General features: G+C 44.2%; 2 protein-coding genes across 2 annotated transcripts; one reads left to right on the top strand and one right to left on the bottom strand.

Annotated features, from left to right (window-relative positions):
- Nucleotides 1-216: 216 nt before the first annotated feature.
- Nucleotides 217-570, top strand: T265_12036 (hypothetical protein; the record flags this gene model as incomplete). Its single annotated transcript, XM_009178945.1, has 1 exon — nt 217-570. One exon carries the CDS (start codon nt 217-219, stop codon nt 568-570), a length of 354 nt encoding a protein of 117 aa, XP_009177209.1.
- Nucleotides 571-1,326: 756 nt separating this feature from the next.
- T265_15688 (hypothetical protein) lies at nt 1,327-17,494 on the bottom strand (the record flags this gene model as incomplete). The annotated part of the gene is given in 8 exon segments (XM_009178944.1): nt 1,327-1,575; nt 1,588-1,919; nt 2,221-2,333; nt 4,646-4,932; nt 9,352-9,463; nt 11,120-11,441; nt 13,494-13,584; nt 17,219-17,494. The coding sequence occupies 8 exon segments, from the start codon at nt 17,486-17,488 to the stop codon at nt 1,327-1,329; spliced, it is 1,776 nt and encodes a 591-aa protein (XP_009177208.1).
- Between the last annotated feature and the right edge of the window lie 6,569 nt (nt 17,495-24,063).

The raw sequence follows: 24,063 nt of genomic DNA, 5'->3' as shown, positions 1-24,063 counted from the left end.
CAAAATGGTCGTTTGCGATAGCATAAAGTGAACCCAAGTGGTTTATTTCACTCCGGCCGTTTTCTAAATTGTTCTGCGAATTACGCAAGCACTACAGTCCTTCCGTGAAATAACGGTTACATGCGATTCATGCACTAAGCCAACCGACGCCAAAGCGGGTACAAATATGGCGGAGATACTTGTCCCTTCCAGGAGCCGTATCAAGGAAGAAACTGAATGTTTCGATACGGTATTTTGTGCAATGGGAACCCTCTGTTTGAATCTGAAGAAACCAGCCAACCAACCAACAAGGAGCAGAATATTTTGCCTAAACCAAAATATGCCGACTGTGACTGGTCATTAAGACAAACATCGTGGTACGCAGAAGAGGACCCGCTCAGTAACTGTCGTGTGTATGGATTTCGTATGGAGGATTTGCGGAGATTCTTGACAACAGTGTATGGATTTCGTATGGAGGATTTGCGGAAATTCTTGACAGAGATAAAACCGCTGGAACCAAATTTGGCAAGTGCCAATTCGGCTCCCTGGGCCAACAGCGGCTCAGATTTGAGTTGGAGAAGGGCGAATTGAACCTAACGGCTAGTTTGATATGACCATAGCCCTATTTAGATTTTATGTTGTATTAAGTAACACTGAAAGTCCCCTAATATTAACCCTAGTAATACTGATCTGTTCTCCGGATCTTCAACTAAATCGTCGTAGCTTTCTTCTGCCAAAGTGAGACAATAGGGATTTCATTACTGTACTAAACCCACCAAACTCCACCCTCATCACGATCGATTACAAGGTTTGTGCGAAGCAGCTTCGTCAAATACCCGGATTCCCAACCAGGTCTCGCTGTATAGGCTGTAAAAGACTTCAAACCGGGTTGAGGATGGCTTGTCGATCCAACAACAATGATTTATTTGGAAGCCTTATTGTAAAGAAAATGAAAGTGGGTGGATGGGGATGGGACTTAGTGCTAGCCTACTACAATCATTCCGAGGTGCCTACATTTCCAGACGCTTTTCGAGCAACCTGAATAGAAACTGACAACAAGAAAGCCACTGACATCGGTTGGCAGTCATATCTTGCAGAGTCTCCAGTCAGACGCACTGGGGATCACGCGTTCCCCGCTCTGGAAGGCTAGCACCATCGACAGCACCCAAACGTTTCGTAACCTCCTTCGTACCCATTTGCCACCTGCGCCATCTCCTCCCCATCGAAGACGAGAAAATATTGTCCTCTGCATATTCCAGATCGACAAGGTTTTCGTCACAAGCCATCTGAACACCAAGGTTTTGGACACCTTCCGGCGTTCGTTTCATTATTTCATCGGTCACGAAGTTAAAAAGGAATGGAGGGAGAGTACAAACAGCTTACTATGTTCAAAAAGTTCCGGGGCATTCCTCGATGGGCAACCTTCTCAAGAACGGACCAGTTGACCGAGTCGAATGCGCCTTGGAGGTCCGGGTATACTAGAACTGTGGGTCGCTTATACGTATGGCGTTGTTCTAGCACCTGAAGGAAAGTGAAGATTTGGTCAACGCAACCCCCACCAGGCCGGAATCCCGTTGGCTGCTCTCGAGTCAGTGTCTAACGAGCTACCGTAAGGCGACGAAGCACAAGTGACGCTAAGAGTTTCGTTACGACCGGGGTCAAGCTGATCCCCCTGTGGTTACCAGATTCACTACGAGCACCTTTTTTGGAAATAGGCACTATCACCGATTCTCCCCAGTTTTGTGGGACTGTCTCCTTTTCCCAAATGGAAGCAAACAGATCAGACAAGCGCTGACTGACGACTTCACCCCCATCTTTGAACAATGCGGGTGGGAGGTCATCCGGACCAGAAGCTCGGTGACGCTCGAGGGAACACATGCAGTCGTGAACCTCCGAGGCCTTAAGTGGTTCCATATTCACCGTACGGTACAACCCCCACCCTACTCGAGGAAGCTTACATAAAAAAACGTTTGCTCTGTGGGTGGAATGCTAGGCTACTGCAATCCGCCTAGAAGTCAACCCCAGAAAGGAAAAAACTAATGAATTAATAGATTTTCACGACAGTTCGTAACCAGCGCGACAGGGTGTGCTGGAAAGTGTAAGGATTCGTTAGACACTGTAAGACTTTTATAAGAAAAATTTAGGAAGTCATGCGGAACAGTTACCCTGCTGGTCGTTGAGGTTAAGTAATCGTTAACCACTGATCTATTTATAGTGGGATGATCGATAGCTAGAGACCACTTCTATCGACAATTCCAAAAAGACTTCGACTGCTATGAAAGGTTTTTAGAAAAACGAGTGTATTCACAAAATCCGAACACTCCAGTTGTTGGAAAAGGCGTTCACGAGTACACCTGAAACAAGCAAAAGAAAGTGGATTAATGGTGCAAACAGGGAATGTTGCATGACACAAGAACATAATGGCACTTTCGTAAGGTTTACGTTTAACTGACTAGTGCCCCTAGCTACAAATCTGTTTATGGGATTCAATGTGCTACTAAGCTTGTCATTTAAGAAGGCTAGTACAAGTTAATATGGCTTAGAATAGATTCGCTGTAATCGTATGATTTTGGCATGGTGTCATTCGGCAAATACATACATAATTAATATACGGGTTCGAAGAAAGAGCAAACTGCTTTACAGATGATTGAAAACATCAGTCAATTACGCTGGGCACCTTGCCCATCGATTCGGCGCCGTGCAGTTGGCGGTCGTATGCCCAATACCAACATGAACTGTAGGGTATCCATCCACGACTCATTTACGTTGATGTACTCAGTTGCTTGTGAGTGCTCTGCAAATAGTGTAAGACGTAAGAAACAATACCTAACCTGAAGGTGGCTTAGCGCACGTCATGCTGCAACCGGACCACGTGACTCGTGCAGTTACTTGATTGATACTAATTAACGGATCAGATATATCCGATCAGATATATCAAGTGCCACCACATTGTGCAAAAGCCGTCCGAAAGAACACATTCGTAACAGTAAAATATGATAACTGGAACTTTTGCATAGGAAGTGTCACACAAGACCACAGACAATGCCATGCGCCAGCAAATCCCCGGTGGCTCTCCAAGTTGAAGAACGATTTTAATGACTGGCGTTACTGACCAATTTTACTGAAGTTTGCCCTTTCTCTAAACCCTCACATTATTTATGCGTATTTGCCGAATGACACCATATCGACATCATGTGATTGCATTGCGTGTTCTAAAGTATGGCGGGCATATTTACCGGACTTACTATAATTTTGTTGGTATTGGGAAGAGATTTAGGAATTTCCAATTGAGATTTCGTCCTTTCAAGTAGAACCAGTCTACGCCGAGAGGAGAAGTGCTGTACAGGTGTCTCGTTCTTACTAAGGAGAACATCCCACGAAACTCCAGTCTCTAACCAGGAAGCTCCCGGTCAGTAGTTTGAACCCACGACCGTTCGGCCGTGAGCGGCTGATCAGCAGTGTGATTAGCTCGAACTTGGACAGAATGTGACGCCACTTACCCATTAACTGAGAAAAACTAATCAAGTAGTCACGTGTTGACTTGTTCCGCGAGCTACGACTTCTTAAACGGTGTAAACCGATGGATAATCAACAATTCCCCCCACAGTCATGAACAATATCAATCGGTACGCTTGCTTCCACGAGTCTGATGCTTTACAGAAGATAGGCATTCAAACCTTTCAACTTCCATGGATACTCGTTTCGTCAAATTGAACCGTCCCCATGATAGAATAAAGACAAGATAATTCGGGCGAAGGCGACCCTCCATAGGCTCGGGCATATACAAAACGAACAGAATCCATCGAAACTGTGGGTAAATCTCCGTCAAGATAAAACCGATAAGCAGTAGTCAGGACCGGTAAAACTGGTGTGATTTGGGCCAGTCACGTGAGGCGGACAAGTGACTGTTCGGTCACATGAGCCTCAATTTCCGTACAAGACACGACTGTATTTAAAGCCAAAACTTAAAAAATATGGATGCCCATTGCTTGTGTGATAAAAAAAGTTTATATCTCATAAAACTTTGCTACCTTGACTTATACTTCATAGGTCTGCCTAAAAGCCTTTAAAACGTCAAACATGTGTCCAGTGTCAAGATCAGATAAAACGAAGATGTTCGGATTGCGTCGTTGGACTCTCGGCCTACGCCAGCTTTATCAGTCTTAACCACTGATTATCGATTTTAACCAGATTGACGTTTACTCAGTTTTGATCTATTCTGTTCGTTTGCACACGGCCGAGCTAGTCGAAGAGATGCCGCAAAGGTCGAGTTCATCCGAACGATCTTGTTATTATACCCCATGAATGCTTTTCAGGGATAAATTTACCCCTCCTTGACATTAGACAACTCTCAATATATGGTTTCCAGTTTATTTCTGAATAAGGTGATAAAGAATGTCAAGCATCATAAGACAGCATTGACAACCACAGACCAAGACGAACAACTGCGTAATACGATGAGGCCCAAGTAACGACCTATGCCGACCAGACAGGGTCGTACATGTTATCAGGTCAACAGCGGCAAACTGTGCTCACCGTTGTTCCAAAAATGGGAATCCTCCACCAAGGGTTAAAATAATGAACCAGCTGAGTCCTTGATAAATGTTGAATAAAAAACGCAGTCATATACTCGGTGATAGTTCAAACTAACCTGAAACTCAGTTACGTTAGTTTGTGCTTCTTCGCCTTGGGTTGTTTAGGGAACGGAAAATCGTTCGGCAAGCTCGTTCCAGACAGCGATTTCTTCTGTTTCTTTTTCTGTTTGGGCTCAGTCGTGGTTTCAGTAGTCGATTGAGGCTTTTTCTGTTGCCCGCAGAATACAGTGTGTGCCTTATTGAGCTTCTCCTTAGACTGTTCGTCAACCTTCATAGACGACTTGTGTTTGTTCCCTATCAGCTGAGTTGACGGGATACGAGTGTTCACGGTTTGAAGTACATTTCCAGTCGGTTTGTGCTGAGCAAGGTATTCAAAAACGGGCCGTGAAATCACTTATTAAATACCTATTTAAAGGCACTTTTTCTATTGAGGAAAGTGAGGAGATCAATTTCTATCACGGTATGTTCGGACAAAATAAGGAAACGATGTTGGTGGTCACCGCATATCTTTCAAACGCTACTGAACGCACAGGCTCGTTCAACAGTCTGGATGAGGTTTACGAAACCACCGTCGCATAATATGCGTAAGATATCAAAAAGGGAGTATCAAGTTCACTGCTTTAGCTAATCAATCAAAGAGTTAAGACGGGCTGTCATGATTTAGCAACACTTTCGAAACCACTGTACACATTTACTTCCCATTCAGTACCAGCTGAATGTGCATGTCTTTGTCAGTAGTTGCCAGTTTTTCTCCAGAAAAATCTGCATACACATGCCCGAGAACGCGGAAATCCACCATCCAACAGAGGCGAAAAATACTTAACGCTTAAAGAAAGATTACGAAGGTATGAAAACGACAAGAATTTTGTCAACGATTGTATAATCAGCGTTATGAATTGGAAAGGCTCCCGAGAGCTGTCTACAGATTGCACATACGCGTGACACATTTTAAAGAGAAGGACACAAAGTCCTACTCACGCAGGATAGTTTAAAAGACACGCGTGGTGGAAACGATATAAAGATTAACCTAGGCCAAGTGGAGCACTCGGGTCCGGATCCAGCATTGTTTCAGGATATCTAGCATACTGAGTTCATACTGCGTGTAAGTATCGTGCCTGGATACGTCGTACGACTGCCTGAATCGCATATCGTGCTACAACGAAGGCTGGCAAACTATCATTATGGCAGTTTCTTTTGTTATCGGCCCGTACTGTGAGCTTGAGAATTGGGGGGTAAGGTTAACAGATTCTTGGATGCAGATACTGTTCAGTTCTATCCATACACTTGCTATAGTAGCTACAGACGAAATAATAAGGCGAGGCAAAATGAGCTGGTGAACCACGTTTAGCACCTTTCGTGGTTGTTGGCTACGTGAATGTATGGCTTAAATGAACTCGGTTATAACTCTCTCAGTCCTGTGTAGTTGTATATGGAAATCCTTGTGAAATTTTTGCATCCTGTAACACACGTCCCTCCGTTTTGATGAAATAGGTAAGGGAAACTGTTCTGAATGTTTTCAAAGGCTTGTGGCATGGACATATATAGTGTGCTTCGTAATACGTTTGGTGTTTTCTGAAGGACTCACCTCACGCTATAGTCGGAGCAGTGCGTGTGTTTGTGGGAAGGGGATATTATCTAACTAGCTGACATCAGCCAAGAGTTGATTCTGAGGACACCCACCTATAAGTCTCGCAAATAAATAACTCAATAAGCAGCATATGACGAGTGGTTTATATAACTCTTTCTAGGCTGAATGTCTGCCGGGGTAATTGGAATACTAGCGTAGTGTGGTGGTTCTCAACCTTGTTTAACTCATACAGTTCTTCCAACATGCACCGAATTTTCATTTATCTGGTTCTAAAGGAAAGCTATAGGTAATAAGAAACTGTTGAATAAAACTAACTCGATCGGTGATATATATATTACGCACAATAAACCCTGGACGTTATCATCGTGAGGTTTGTCAAAAGGAGCAAAGAACGAGAAAAAAATCCGGCATTCCCACACTCTCGTTGGGTATGTTATGGTTGCTAGTTCTGCACCAATGCCGTCATAAACTGAAGAGTGACTGAAAGGGTTGAACGGATGTGTTTTAGAGTCCGATTTGCTCCACCTCTGTGCACTGATCCATAGGAAAATTCGAAAAACCCGAGTTAAATTTGATTAGTAAAAATTATCTTCATACTTTTAACTGAAAGTGAGAATGGGTTTCTCGCAAAATTCTAACTTGCCCCAGTGCTTTCCGGAAATTATCTGCCCGACTTACTTTGGTGCGGTTCAGTGCCACAAAATTCCAGTTTCTGGGAATTCTGGAAAGGCTACGGATAACAAGAACCGATGACAGGTTGTCAAGCCAAGCAAACTTTTTTTATCAATCTCTCTCAATCTCTCTAGCTTAACTACTGAAGTTTCCAAGTAAAACATGAATTACTCATGTGTAAATTTCGCTCTTGCTTCTGAATATTAAATTAGTTCAGCTACTCGAAAATTTCAGGCCAACGACCCTATCTACCGAGCCCACATAATTCGGTGGAATGAAAACTCCAGCTTACCGTGAATTTGCATAGGTAATTGGATCTCACCTCTGTGTTCAAGTGTTCACTCAACGAAATTTCCAATTGAATGTCATCCACTCAAATGTGACATGCGTTCCTTTCAGGTTATAGGACCATTCCTACAATTTCTACCTCTCTAACGCCACCACATGGTTGTGCATGGCACCTTCCAGTGGGCTAAGCCCGATATTGTTGAGCTACGGAAATGCGTTGAAGTGAATTAATCGGATGAGTATGCTTCACACTGTCACTCCGTAGAAAATCAAGTCTTTATGCGAGCTCGCCTAATGACATGAACAGAAACAAACTGACCGACCCTGTAAGGAAGATAATCTTGAATTGGGACTAGCTACCGGTAGTTAAGTTGCACACAATCAAACCTGGTTTGATCGAGCGCTTGTACACAAAACTCATGCTGTCTAGGAACAGGCGATGTTCGGCACATAACTTAATTGGCCGCACTACATCAACATGAAGAGCAAATTTCAGTCAGGAAGGTTCATTGCCAAACTTAAAAGAGTACGAAAACTAAAAGCTACAATGTAGCTTAAATTTGCAGAATTTTTCAAGTTATTTTGGCACGCATCGTATGGCCAGCATGGAACAATGGCTAGGCGATGAACAGCTGAATGGACATTCGAACTGTAACAAGGGTTGTGGGAAGCATCGACCAATACTGCTCCGTTACCTAGGCCGAAACATAGGGTTTGTATGGGGTGTCCAAGCTCCACTGTTGGAAGCGATAAGCATTGAAATTTAAAGTTCAGTTTCGGAGCCTCATTCCTGGTCTTTGACCCAACAGCCTGACCTGCAGAGTGGCACGTGTCAGTGCTCTGTTAGGCGACCCTATCCGGAGTCCCTGAACTAAAAGTCCGATCAACTCCGCTAAAGGGCAGTGGGCTAGCCATAAAATACAGGAATTAAGGCGCTGATGTTGTTGCGTACAACGGATACGTTCATAGCGGGATCGGACTCTTGTCAAGATCTAGTATATTTTTGAGCCTATTTGATAAGCTGCCGGTGTTCATAGCACACCGTTCGGCAATCGGAGTGTGGCTCACCTGGTGGAATTCTGAACCGTCCTTACTCGGAGGAATACATTATTTCCGCCTCCATAAAAACATGCCGTTTGCCTATGACATACACCTTAGGGCCTTCCCACACCTAGCTCAGCCTAATACTTTAGTCTTCCTCGCGATCGCGCAGTGGTACAACTGCTTCCAGTGTGAGGGCTTGATGAACCTCATCTAGATGCTCCCCTAAGTCTTCCTGGCATAGCTGAAGAACGGAATTCAAACCAATATGTCAGACTGGATTACTGAAGCATTCAAGCCCCACAACGCCTGGACCAGTGTTCGATGTGCGGGTCGAGGTTTTCCATAATATGTGTGGAACAGTTTACTTGCAAAAACAAGGTCTGAAAGCTCATTCTTTGACAATTTCGTGGGTGTATTATTGCATATGGAACTTTGCCAATGTAGATAGAAGTGTTTTCAAACTCAGTAGCAGATATAACGTCATTCCTACTTGAGCACGATGTTTCAAGTAAGCCTGAGATCCTGGTTTCGTATCCATCTTTAAACAACCATGAAAGAGAACGGTGCTACTTTCTCAACTTTAATGCGGAGCCGACAATTGCTTCAAGTGAATAAGAGATAACTCTGCTTGATATGTGTTTTGCAAACGCCGAGATTAAGGACAAAAGCAGTGAATCAAGCAGAATAAGCCCACCCTGTTGGTACGTATTATCGTTCCCCGTAACATAAACAAGTCACAAGCCCAACGGTGGTGTTTACACTGTCAATCCCAGTAACTGGTCCCAATAAGATAGGCTTGATGTGACCAATACAGCAATGACTAAGTATACATACGCGGTCGTACTTGACAAATTTTGGGTTCATCGGTATCGGTAAGAAAGAAATAGGACTTTCTAAATTCCTTTTGAAGTGCTGTTGCCCGTCAATGGAATTCCCAAAAGCAGTAGCTTTTGAGGGGTAAGGCTCTACAGGGGAAACTATGAATACCACTGCATTCCCCGTAGTTCCCTGAATTCAAGACAACGTCTAAATCAACTATTGAACCAATTCGGTCATAAAGGAATACGCAGTTAGCACTAAGGCGACGGTGATACTTCGGAAAATCACATCCACTCAAACAGAATAGCAAAAGTCTATAAAGATTAAGATAGCACAAAACAAACCTGTGCACAAGCGCTAACCTACCTTCTTAAAAGCAAAGTTCACAATTATTGGACAGTCACGTATGATTGCATTGTGTTGTGAGGTAAATGCTTGAAAAGCGTCTTGCTCGGAGGAAAATGCTACGCGGCAAGACCTGTATCAAAGGAGAAAGGAATGCAATAAAAATAGGTCGGGATGAACTCGGATAAGAGGAGTATGATCAGGTGTCAGCCATACCGCTGTTAATACAGTCGACGTGTGAAACGCAAAGGCTCTATTAGAAACGGAGTGAATGCAGTTACGCGAAAGACTGAGTCATTGCTGTTCGTTATTGCCGTGGACAACTTCGAGGATACAACACCCATCAACAAAACTGAGACCATTCGCAGGAAATTTCAGGGTTCCCTAGCAAGTAACGAACTCTTCCCCATCGATTTCGAAGAATGTTATAAATTATCCATGTTTCAATCGATGTTGGATACACTAAAAGTATAAACGGTTAAGTGCGTGTGATCATAATCAGTAAAAAGATTTCTTCAACTTGTACTTCTTCGGGGTCACTGCGAGCTCCACTCCACAAAGGCCTCATCCAACAAAATACCAACAAGCTTTGTTAGACGTAACCACCTTGACTCAGTTCCTATCCACCGGCCGTTTACACACAACATTTATTTAGTAACACTGGCATCTCGACTCAGTAGTTTGATAAAAGAGCAAAATATGTTGGCCCAAACAAAGTAGTCAAATAGTTAACTAATAGGGTAAACTTCATGGTATTTGGTATAACACAGACTTCACCTCTAACAGTTTCCGTTGATTCTTATGGTATTGTTAGCCGTTCGGTTCACTTAGTTCTTTGTTCAAACCCCACTCTGGCCTCACATTTTTCCTGTCTACACTTGAGCAAACTTACAGTATTTCGGTGCTTGTGCTTCCCTCCGGCTTCACAGCGACGACGCACACACATTTCGCGGATGGACGAATGGATTTTGTTCCACGTTAGGAATACCTCTATGAGATTCCCACTATGACGCAAATGGAAAACTAGTGTATCGGGAGAAGGTGCCCAAAGGTGCCCGGCATAAGGTGCCCAATGGACGTTAAAACCCGAAACAATACACACCACTCATGTCATCCTGACTTCAGGCCGGGTGATCCTGAGATATTCGTCGAGATACTTCAGAAATCCAGGCCGGTCATTCTATGGATTTTAACAACGCATCTTGTAAGGGATACCAGCATAGTCACGATCAAAACGGCGCGGGGTTTCGGAACACCATAGTCAAACTGGAAACTCAATTACCAACTACACAGTTTGACTGCCGTCTGCATTCAATACATAAGTTTTGCGTTACCATCAATGACAACCCCAGCGGTAAAAGTCGTGAATGGGCTGAGTAGCTGTAGATCAGGTGGGGGTTGATCTCTTCGCCGAGCTTGGGTATAGCTTACAAGTTAAAGCAGACCAGCTACCAAACTCGGTGAAAAGACCAGCTGCCACCTAGTCAACAAACAATAACCAATATTTATGGGCGCCACCATGGGGCGAGAGAGCTGCAGCTTCACCATACTAAATAGAGGCATTTTCATTCAGGTCAATTCGGTGGTAAACTACATACTAATACTAAATAGGTCCACCACACGTATATTGGTTGTCCCCGAAAATTGTATACTTGTCCTTAAGGCCTGAAGCACCACCTCCATAACAGACAAGTTGCTGAAATTCACTATATCTGGTGACTGTCATTAATACTCCATTATTAATGTGATAAGAATTCATTCAACTCATTCAGAGAGAAACGAAACCTACCCAATTCCTTTATCTTTCGGGTGCATATTGAAGTCAAAAGAGACCGCTTGCGGGAACAGTTGTCTAACCTCATCCGGTGTCGTATTGCGTGGAACACACGATACATGCAGTGTGGTAAGTGAGAAATCTCGCAACTGACGTTCGTTGGGTTTCGACCATTGAATAGGCTTTTCGCCACTTTTCTTTTGACCTCTATCCGCATTCGGATTAGTTTCAGTGTTCGATCGCTCAAAGCATAGTTCCGCCTTAATTGGTCGATCAGCGATAAGTTTACCGACGATTGACTTCAGTGCATTTCTTGCCGATTCTTCCGACTTGAATTCTATGAATGCATGCCTGAAGGGGAATATGGGAATTTTTCAGCCCAAAACTGCAACTAGTAAGAGGTTCTTTTTGTACAAACAGCACTTAGTATAACTGTATGCTGATCATCGTTCTGAACAAAGGTGGTCAAAGTGTATGAAAATAAGGCTCACTTTAGCACTCAGAATCAAGCACCCATAAAAGTGAGCCTCACAAACTAAGTGAGACTAGTTTCCACCGAATTGTACGCCTCTCTCTCCCATAGGTTTGAATTTTTCACAACAAAGCTATAAACACTAAGCAAGAACACATACAGGCTGGTGAACGGAATGGTACACGGTATATTTCAAGTCACTGAAGAATAAACATTTAGCAGCCGTGCATTAATGACTGGTGTATCAGGTTTCATCGTTCGTCACTCGGCCAAGACTGCCGTAGCTGAGCTGGGGATAGAATAGACGCAAGTTCGGATGCAACAAGTCTGCATTTGGAGTCTAAGCCGCAGCTTTTCTGTACAGATCTACGGGACTTGTCATTACCTCAGCCCGGAGGCTACAGTTTCCATGGCAGTGAGCACATATGAATACCTTAGACATTATATTGTTGTCTTTAGTTGGTGTCACAAAGTACTGTGAAGTTTTCCACAGGGATTCGTACCCGCGATTTTCCGATCAGATCGTTGCATAGATCCGTGAAATCTACCCTATCCATGGTTCGAAACAAAGAAAACAGTCATTCTCGGCCTTCAAACGTCGATTCACCTTATAAGTAAAATTAATACCATGCACGAAATTACACAATCCCACAAAGTATGGTCAACTGATAAACTATGTTCAGACAGAGTTCCTCTTAAGAAGCAGTATCGGACGAAATCACTAGAATTGTGGTTCGATCTCGGTTATCAACGTGGGCCAACAAGACCACATATTGGCTAAAATTAAGGGTGCGCTTACCTACGTCGGTTAGAAAACGCTTTTGTCGGTAGACGAGCGTTAATTGAAGTAGGACAAAGTGCCTTCAGTTGAGCCAAACTCGTATTTCGTGGTAGTTTCCGAACATACAACGTGCGATTGTTCAGCAGGGAAAGAAACATGCCAAAATTAACTCACCTGTTGTGCAACACTTTTGGAATGTACCCACATGAGTTCGGTAGCCCTGGTTGTCCTAATGACTTGGTGAAAGCGAAACAGCAACACCATGAGTCACCTAGACCACTCACCACCGGTAAGCATGTGAAAGTTGTTTTTTTACCACTCACCACCGGTAAGCATGTGAAAGTGGTTTTGCGCGTTTTCATATATATGTATGATAGTGTCATTCAATTTACGACAGCACTGAAGGCTCGTCGCGATATTGTAGCACCATACAGCATATACTTTTAAATTAAGGGGCACGAACCAAGGCTAAGTACGTCCTCAAATGATCCGGTCGACTGCTCCGACCCAAGCTGTCATATACATTTAGTCATGCTGTGAGCTGAAATCTTCCATTTGGGGTAGAGTCATTCCAGACATCTCAATGCCTACGGTATACATGGCATACAGCATACGTACATACATACGGCATGTTGTGTGAAATAAAACCAGACATTTGAAATAAAAATCGTTCTCGAAAAGATTACAGGACTGTCATTGTCAGGACCTTCATTAAACACCCTGTTGATTGCTTCCCCTATCTAGACCAGTACCCTTAGATTAAGGATTTTGATCAACAAATAAGAGGTTAGTAAAGATTTCCTTATACTAATTGCAAAAGAGTCTGTTACCAGGCTGGATCCATCACATCCGTGACGAAGAGCAGTGAAAAATAAGACACCAAATAGGAAGATCCTGCTAAATCATCCACAAACACAGTTGCTTTAAATAGATTGAGTGAACACCCACTCAAGTAAACACAGATAAGTTCGATCATCTACCTGAAGCCGGTGAACAGAACACGACAGGCAAAAGAAAGCACAATTTTGGGCTGGGGGTTACCTGCGTTACTAACCAAAACGCAAGAAATACTGGCTACTTACCAATAACTCAGTAGTAACACGGTAGAGAAAAACTTTATGAACGGCATGACATACCTAAACGTTGTCGTATCATGGATAGAAGTGCCACCTTCTGACCAGGCTGTGAAGTGACTTCTGTAGTTGACGTATACATCCCCTCGTATTTCTGCGAAATGAAAGGTTTTTTAGGAATTAGAACGATTACGCCCGTTAGCAGCAAACATGGTGTGCGAATAAAGTCACACGAACCCACCCCCCCCCGAAAGAACCAACCATGGTGTGCGAATAAAGTCACACGAACCCCCCCCAAAAAGACCAATCTCTACTTAATTCTCTTCCAAATGCTCCGGTTTCTTAGTACTAGGATGATCACACCGTCATTTGTGATTGCGTACTACACTCCGAAGGGGATATCCTCGGAAAAATACAAGTGGAGTAAAAAATGTCCCGTGACTTCTCATTCCCACTTGTCCACAGAGGACAAAACTTTCAGCGCGCGGGCACAAAAGCCCACTGAAAAAAGCAGCACCAACATGAGTAACCGTGATCGATTCTGGCCGCAATACACTGGGAATATCATGTAGAACGTTCCACGTTTATGCGCCCCTGGGTACATATTCTATGCTATTTAGGAGCATTATGATCATATTAGTAATCCTGGTCAAAATTAGTCAACATTCTAACCTTTCGGCAAAAGCTTGATGAGCTATTAATTAATTTTCATAGGATATTAGGACAACTCCCCTATAAAGGCACACTGAAGTATAGCAAAAATGGGAGGATCCCAACCCAAGATTGATGATAAGTGTGACTGCAACCTGTATTAGGAAGGGTTTTGTACCGCAATCAACACCAGAACATAGACCGACTGCAGTCACTCGCGGTGAATTCAATGACCGGTTTTCAACTTTTAGAGCTTTCTTCTTCCACAACGCGCATGCGGATAGTGGCTGAGGTAAGGGCCCTCCTACACAGCTCAAATTAAGACAACGTTGCAGTTTGTTGAACTAGACGAAAAACGGGGTACGCATGTCGTTAATACAGATCCTAGTTATCCACATAGTCGTTCTTTGACAGTTAAGTCAACCTTATCCTTCAGGTGCGGATCATACGTTTCCTCAGCACTGCAGTAGCCGTGAAAAATGCACGAAATTCATAGACTGATGCATCCACAACAGCTCCATACTAGTGCTCCAACTACAATCTAACTCATAAACCGTCTACCATATCATGAGTAAGGTCACGCACTGACTTAAATCGGGTGCCGCTGGTGCTGTGGAAACCCAGGTTACAGACTTCGATTAGAAGAAATTCGGTGCTCGTAGACTCCACATTTTTATTCACTCAGCAAGCGTAGTTTAACCGTTCACCTTGCAACTCCGGGAATAAAATGCGAAACCTCATAAAATTTTAGCGGGCTTTGGATATAGGTTACTCATAAGCGAACCTGCTTCAACGTTAGTAGATCTTTTCCATGCCCAAAAGGAACAAACGATTCCCGGAGTTGACCGCAGTTGCTCCAGTGTTAGAGGATATTTCGATAAAAACCTAATGACCCAAGATTACGGTGAGGTGTCCCGAGGTGTGTATGGTTGCCATGGGGTAAAAAAACTAAGAAGTAACTCAATTTAATGACCAACCATTTTCATATCTAAAATGAGGTACCCTAAAATGCCTACCAGACTGGCTTAATTCTGTCGGTACATCTAACGAAAACTACCGGAAGACCTCTTGGTGAAAAAAAGATCAGGGCTGATAAGTTCTATGGGATGCGTTATACACGAAAACTTCTCTTGTTAACGGCTTTCCTTGGAAAGGTTGTTGAAATGCTTGAATGTTGAACTTTCTGTGAGCATACCCACCTAATCGCTCATTACTGGACAACCACAAAAGCTGTAAGTGTCAAATGAAAGAAAAAATCAGCTCTAGAGCAAAACTGGCAAACATGGCTTATCCCAAAACATCAGAAAATTAGCCAAGAGAGCCGTGGTTCTAGGAACTAAAACAAAAAATACTGGCGAGAATAGCTGCATCCCATGTAAAGAGGGTAGCATGAAAAAGCGGAGACTATTCAGCTCCTCTTCAGCTCCGTGTTGGGAGAAAAAACAACACACTGACGTAGCGATTGACACTGACCTCCAAATACAGAAAAACGGACATCGTACTCGGATGATAAGACGGTAATCCGTCCTGTCCCAAAGGTACGAACATCAACTTCGCGTCACGGAAAAGGACCAACAGATTTTCAGCAACTGTTTGTTCGACCAGTTGCATTAGCTGGACGATCCCATCCAAGCTCCTCAAAACGGCTCCATGACGTGTTTCGTATGTGGAATGACCGCGCGGTTAAAGAAGCGCTGTCTGACTGGAACAACGGTGTAAGCAACATACTGCTGAATGAAGGTAAGCACCAAAGACCTTCAACGGTTATATTCACATCCCATTTGTATGAAACCCGTCTGACCATTTGACAGACTTTGCACACCCGAATGAGCCTCCTTCATTGAGTGGACACACGAGTGGCCAAATCAACACATTGACCATTGAATGTGTCAGATTTTACGGAGAGCAGCACAACTCCACATTGTTAACACTCAATAACAACAAACGAATCCAGTTACCATCAGTTCCCGATGCTGTGATTCTGAAGGGAAGTTTGATGCACATTGTGACCGAAACTGCTCGGCAGTATACCAAAGACTGTGCAAAGTATCATGTAGCCACGAATTTGGAGACCATCGTATTTTGATTTGCCGAAAGAAACGCGGTCACCACAGACATGAACGAATAATTAAATAGAACCGCTGATCTGGTTTGGAATATTGTTGAGACTGTCATGAGAATCTCACCCAACTAGTTCCTGATTAGGCCACACAATCAGTTGTAGGATGACATCGCACTGATTTCTTACACTCACATTCTTAGCCTCATATTAGTAAGCTGTGGCTAGCCATGGACATACGCAGAGCAGTCATGCTCGGAAAGCTAAAATGAACTAAACTTTCAGAGTCGAACGACTAACAAAGTGCAACAATGGGAAATTGGATCAACTATCCGATAGAAACCACTATATCCTTTACACAACCGTGTCAAGTAAACGAGATGCCCCTGGATTGTTGTGTTTACCTGCGGATGTTTATTCTTGAATCCCTACAGCAGTTGGGTGAGAATATTACCCAACTGCTATCACAGCAAGACAACACGAACCCAATAATTACAAGGCCATTATTTTTCGCGTCTATTTTGGAAGTCCCTCAGTGGTTTTCATGTTTTAATATTAATTCAATTCAATTTACCAGCTGTAAACCGTGTACCATAGGCATATTGGTTCCAGCCACTGCAGTTTCACTCACCGGCTTTTTGAGACTACATGACAGTGTCCCCACTGAGATCAAAATATGACTCGGTGTGATGTTAAGGCAGACAAAGACTGTGGAGGGTAAATTGAGACTTTCAAAATACACCTGCCACTGGACATCTTACTTTGGCTTATTCATTTAGTATTTCCATGAGACCAGGTCAAAAACCCTGTTAGTTTTAGAGTACTAACTCCGTTAATACCAGTCGGTCACTAATTCACTCCGGAAACGATATCGTACCGGACTTATAATCAGGTGATTGTGAACTGCTCACCGAAGCCACGACCTTAACGTCCGAGAGAATGCCTGAAGAAACAAAAGAACTCTTACTTCACGCAGTTGACCAATGAAGCAAAAGTGACTGGTAACTCATGCAGGAAAGTGAAATTATTTTGCGTGGAAGCGAAAACGGCAGAAGCTTAAAATTGACCAAGATCATACCTGGAGATCTGATGATCCCAGCAGTGATGGCTTTTTCCGCGGACGCTTGACGGTAGGGGACCCAGGGGACTGAAGTACAGCATTTGCAGTGTTACTCAATTCTTCGTTGTCTTCCTCGTGAACGCGCTTAGGAGTTCTGCTTATCGTGGCATTTCGGGATACAGTGTGGGATAGCTCTTTTTTCTTCTCGGAGACGGGGGTTCCATCCAGACCATGGCTGTGGCGCCGCTTCTTTGAAGCACGGATACTATCTCTTCCAGTACTCTGCATTGAAAGCTAAAATGGAGAAGAATAAGGACAACAGAACATTTCTCCGTATTTACGCGGAGCAATGGGCATTCAAAAATCAAAATCACATGTTTAAAACGTGTAGAAAGATATAAAAATGTGGCGAGGTGAAAAGTGAGGCTCGCTTGAAAAATAGAAATATATGAGGACATTAAATGGTTGAACAAAACTGAGTTAGATTATGAGGGCAGCTCTTGCCAAGAGTGAACACAGGCCTCTGTACATCGGAACTCATGTTAACGGACAGACAAACAGACAAAACAGTGAGGGTGGTTTCGGATTATTTGCCAAGGAATGGGAGTTAATGGGAAGTTGAGTACTACTTGGGATGAAATATAACACATCAGTATTACGTAGTGGGGTGGATGTGGGAATTGCACAAGCTAATTTTGAAGGGTGAGAGATGTTTATCACAGGGAAAAGAGAAAGTGAGTCTCCTGGCGGCTCATGCTGTAGGTAGTTGAACACGCGGGCCGAAGTGAGACTGCTCACGAACGAAAAACCAATAAGGATGATTGAGGGATCAGGTTGGAATCAGTAAATAGTAGGAGGCTGGCGTATGGACCACAGACAGTAAGAACATGAGCGGATTTTGTAAGGTTGAACGCATCAGTTGAAGTCAACGTCCAATCAGTTCCAAGAGTGATTGATACTCAGTGAGCTGTTGGCGTTCATAACCAGTTTGAGACAAGGCAGATCTTGAGAAGAATAAGTGTTAGATCACATCATCCGCAAAAGTATGAAGACAACAGGAACAAAATGGATATCTTCGATAAACAGGAGTGAGGAAAAGAACAGGAACTTTAGTAACACCTGCGCTGACCTTGTGAATCTGAGTGTAGAGGTTTTGAAGGTATGTTCCGCGACACCATAATTATGTGGAGCAGACTCGCGGCCAACCAAATTAGCCTTCTGTGCATAAGATGTATGCCTTCATATTTCGGAGACTGCTGATGTCAATTTATCTGAATCCACCATTTTCGACACGCTTATTCGAAAGTCGGACTTCCACACTTCACACACGTCGTGCGATCATGTGTTCCAGTTAGCTCCGCGTTGTGTAACTCGTAGCCAGTGCAGATTGTTTGTCCACATAATAGGTATATACCTGCACCTCCTATTCAGTTTTGTATTTTCGTGGCTGAGAGATGGCTAGGGCGTAAATTTACCGACCGGAAGGTGCATGGTTCCAACTCGACTTCTGCATTTCGACTTCTCCTGTCTAGGCTTGGGCAAGCTGGTAGCATTCTAGCCCTCGTGCTTGCTTCGGGTGGCACGGCACCTAAGCACGAAAGGGTGTTACAGCTGAACGATTATCCTTTTTATTATCTATTGCCGTATCCGGATAGCCTTGTTAATCTGGGGGATGACTATGTTTAGTGCGTCACAAGTAGCAATAAAGAACACCGTCAGGGCGTACATGAATCGAGCAGTTGGCCGAGTTCCCAATCCAGGATGTAGTCCTTATTGGCAGTTTGGCAATTAAAGGGTCATGCTATGCTCGATCGAGTCCTGGGCGCATGAAAAAAGCATGTCATTTCGGTCTTACTAAACTGGTCCAGAACAGCGGACCATACGTGTGACGCCAACAGATCGGCAGTCGAGCGATGAAACTTGAACCCATACTGGCGATCACCCATGGAGCTGTTATGCACCAGACCAGGAAACTGTCCGACGGAGGTTTGCTCTCTAACTATAGACAAAATAGGAGTGATAGGGACGCAGAGGTTGTTGTTCGGACAAGATGGGCTACAGTTGGGGACATGGAGTGCGCAAGAACTTTTCCAAACACATGGAACTAGTCGTAGAGATGGGAGGAGGAAGAAGACGAGGTACGACTAGAGGGAGTTCTGGAAAGCAGCAGCGGAACAAAATAGTGTCACCAGGACAAGGAAGATCAGTGATGTTGGGTGATGGAACCTTCACGGAATTTAACTCTACCTCGAAATTCAATAAGTGAATAGTCATACGTGGATGTAATATTCATGGACATTGGACATAAATGTTCACGAGCATGAATCCGTAACCGACTGAAGTTGTTCCGCTTCAGGAGATTAGTGGATGTGATCTTATTTAAGTGAGTTACGGCAGCAAGGCATCAGTGTTGAACGATGTGCTGTCAACGATAATGTTGATAATTGTGAAAGAAGTCATTTCTTCACAGAATTCGAAGTAAAGTCCATTGCAGTTGCACTCATTTAGAAATGAAAGATACATTAGGGAATTGTGGCTACGTCTGTATACCATGCCGCTGTAGATGTGCTCGATTTACGAATTTAAAATTTCCAGTGTTTGGGAGCTCGTTTCCCGTTGTACTCAACGCAAGAACCGACGCGCTATATTCGGCGTGTTTCTTTACGAAGCCACGTTTTACTTTGGTAAAACAATTCAACTTATTGGTTTTCACTATGGCGGACATTCCGACTGCACTAGCTTAGCCAATGTAAACAGTTAGAAGGAAGACAGGGGGTTCGCAGTGAATGTTCTGTATGAGCCTAAGTCGACTCACCGACCAGGTTAAAATTTCGAGATAGCAGGAGGGTGGAGATGCATACTAAAGGAATGGATCAACTCGACCGACGCTACGTCAGCATAATGAATCCAACTACTTCCATTCATAACTCACAAGTTCCTTTGAGTACTGAAAATTGAGTTAGAGGGGTCCTAACGATTATACATACAGAAGTGTTTAGATACATTGAGAAAGAGGCTACAGATCGTGCATTTGGATATCATTTGGGCCTGCGGAATAGACTGAGGAGCAAGTTGGAGGAGTCGCACAATCTGAGGGGAAAAATTGGGCACATATTCCGAACTTATCCTGAAGAGTCGATTTCGGGACTCCAATGGAGAAGAGAGGTCACGAACGAGAGCAGAAGTGCTATCTGATTGCCTTCCAAGCTTCCAGAAGGATCGGCTTCAATATGACAAAGAACCCTGATGAATGTCCAGAGAGGAACAGTCACGCTCCATTTCAGTTGATCCGATCAACCAGCCAAAAGACAGGTGTTACCTAGGCAATTTGTGTAAAAGATATGACGGCAATGCGTTCTCAGCATGGCTGCACTGAGCAATGGGATGAACACCTCAAAAGTACATTTCAGGAGCAAGATGGCCCAAGTGGTTAGAGCGCGAATTTACTGACCGGAAGGTCCGTGGTTCGAATCCGACCTCCGCCACTCGACTTCCCCTGTCTAGGCTTGGGCAAGCTGGCAGTATCCCAGCCCTCGTGCTTCCTTCGGGTGGCATGGCAGTTAGGCACCGAAAGGGTGCTACAGCTGAACGCTTTCTTTTCTTTCCTCGAATTCGATGAGGCGCCCGGACCGGGTGGTCTGTAAGCTGAAGTTCTGTTGAGTAATCTGAGGGTTTTACTACAGAACGCTTGGAACAAAAGCAGAATATTGGTGACACTGACGCACCCACATCCAGTCTCCAAAAAGCGCAAGGACATCAGGTGAAAAATCAGCTTGGCATCGGCAAGGTAGCTGTGACATCCAAGGTGTTCTATGGCACTTTTTGCGAAGACAGACCGATTACCAGGAGCTACGAATTTGTGAGGATCAACCTGGGTTCCAACCTGGTTGAGAATGCAACAGCCGTATCTTTACTTTGAAACAATTTATTAAAAGGGCATCACCCTCTCAAAAGTACCAGGTTGGTTGTTTCCTGAATCTGAAAGCTCTTCTCACTTAGTTAATCGTCAGAAAATGCGACAAGGCCAGTTAATTAAGGTTATCTGTTCTAAATTTTCTACCCCTTGAGTCCATTGTATGCGAACCCTTGCGAGCGCGTGTGAGCATAAGATGTCCCCTGATTTCACAGCGTCAAGTGTCATGACTGTCCTCCCTCACCATTCCTCTTCCACTTTGTAATCGACGCGCAACATTAAACAACAGTACGCATCCGAAAGCTCGGAGATCTAAATGAACCACAAATAATTGCTTGCAACATTGAGTGCATAGACCACATTGCTCTCCCTGGATCAGCTCATTCAAAGACGCGAATCATTTCAAATAAACTAAATCAAGTTTTCGGAGGCGAGATGCTTCAAGTGGTTCGAGCGCGAATTTACTGACCGGAAGGTCCGTGGTTCGAATCCGACCTCTGTATCTCGGCTTCCCCTGTCTAGACTTGGGTAACCTGGCAGCATCCCAGCCCTCGTGCTTCCTTCGGGTGGCATGGCAGTTAGGCACCGAAAGGGTGCTACAGCTGAACGCTTTCTTTTCTTTCCTCGAATTCGATGAGGCGCCCGGACCGGGTGGTCTGTAAGCTGAAGTTCTGTTGAGTAATCTGAGGGTTTTACTACAGAACGCTTGGAACAAAAGCAGAATATTGGTGACACTGACGCACCCACATCCAGTCTCCAAAAAGCGCAAGGACATCAGGTGAAAAATCAGCTTGGCATCGGCAAGGTAGCTGTGACATCCAAGGTGTTCTATGGCACTTTTTTGCGAAGACAGACCGATTACCAGGAGCTACGAATTTGTGAGGATCAACCTGGGTTCCCCACAAGGGGTTAGAGCGCGAATTTACTGACCAGAAGGTCCGTGTTACGAACCCGGCCTCTGTATCTCGGCTTCCCCTGTCTAGACTTGGGTAACCTGGCAGCATCCCAGCCCTCGTGCTTCCTTCGGGTAGCGTGGCAGCTAGGTACCGAAAGGGTGCTACAGCTGAAAGAAATCAAGTGTTTGATGTGTTCATCACACCCGCGAATGTACTGGGCGGGATCGAACCTGATGACCATGCTCACAAATCTGGTGGATAAATCTATTGACCTGGACAGTCGCATAAATAAATTACAATACGAATTGTGCAACTGTAACACCTCTTCGGTGTCTAACGGCGACGCCACTCGAAGTACGAGAGCTGAGATCCTGCCAAGCTTAGATAGGAGCGGACCAGGTGCCACAGTTGGATCCAAACCACGGACATTCCGATCAGTAAGTGTGCACTTTAACCACTGAGCTACATCGTTCTCTGCAATTGTATAAATACCGGTGAACATGTCTGAATCGAATTGGAAAGGCCGACATCCACGGAGCCGATATGACGCGTATATGTCATGAGCAGGATATACATCAGCATTTGGAATTTATTGACTTAGGGATCTTAAATGTGGCATCTACGCATGAAAAAATAGGAGCAGACTACCAAAATCCCTCAAAAACTGATCCGGTCTGATTGGAATACCGGATTAACAATGTGTTGGTTTTACGAAGGGGCTCTCTCGTAACATGTGGGTTACTCACACTTAACAGATTACGGTGAATACAAGATATACTTCATATGTCCAAGGATCGTCTAACTCGAAGAGCCTTTTTTGACAGTTTTATGGCTGAGCGACCAAATATAACGCACTAGTTGGTAAAACCGTTCACGTCAATCAACCCCGCCTCTCTGATAGCGGACCTCGGAACTCATTTACCTAGTGGCTACTGATGCTGAAACACATGGCCCAACCATATGATGAGTGGGAATCCTTCTCAGTTTCCCGCTCCATCAAATGACTATACCTATTCAGCATTAACAAACTGATTAAATCACCTCCATGCTTGGACATGTTACCTCCGTTCCGGTAAATGAAATTATAACAGCTAAAAGTGAAGTACCCTGAGGACATGCTGATAAACGGATAAACTGGACTGAAAACAAAAACTTCAGGCAGTTCCACTGGACAGGCCGGTCTTGCACCTGAAAAACATATCCATAGTCTTGTTGGCGACGGGAGCACAAGTGCGAGCAGCATCGAATTCTCAACGGGATGAAGAGTTAAAGCGGGAATATGTCCTTAGCTGTTAGGTTTTTCCTACTAACAGTACGATGGCTACAAACGGGGTGAGCCATAAAAAAGTTACGCCTGTCTACAAGTCCGTTGATTTGTCGGCAAATCTATCGACCTAGGCAGCTACACAAACCCCAATAAGGTAGTTGAAGACGGTAAAGCAGACGTCAAACTCCACTACCTGCTCCGCGTAGCACTACTGACTTCCAATAAAAAATGCAGCGAACTCGGTTGCATTGCGGTGGATATTACCTCATTGGTAAGAGCCGGTGTTCGACCATTATAAAGGTCTCCAAGACTAAAGACCAAATGACACTCAGGTGAGGGCAATTAGCCAAAGAGAACAAAGCATATAAAACCCATTCAACCATAGCACCCTCCTATCAATTAGCTATCACGCAGGATCACGGAGCTGTAATGCAAAATCCCAGGTAGTATGAACACGGTATGCGTGGATTCAAACTACGGAAGGCCTATTTTCTAGTTCACAAGTCAACCGCTGATCTATTCCGAACCAACCACATCCAGTAAGTTTTCCTGGCGATGAGAACCAGAATGACAGGGACAACTGGATCGACTAACCACGCCGGATAGTCGACTTTACGGCGCATCGGCGAGCGACCCGAAGTCATGCTCTAAGATGCGAGCATCTGGACCAATCAAAAACGAGCGTCACGGATTCACGGATTGATACACAGGATCGAGGCTTTTGCCCAAGTTTCCCGGGTCGGTTTTGTTCTTGTCGGTCAGTGGCTGTCGTTCACCTGAAAGGCAC

This window comes from Opisthorchis viverrini, assembly GCF_000715545.1.
Source record: "Opisthorchis viverrini unplaced genomic scaffold opera_v5_731, whole genome shotgun sequence".
Taxonomy (NCBI): domain Eukaryota; kingdom Metazoa; phylum Platyhelminthes; class Trematoda; order Opisthorchiida; family Opisthorchiidae; genus Opisthorchis; species Opisthorchis viverrini.
This window is presented reverse-complemented; position numbering and strand designations above follow the sequence as displayed.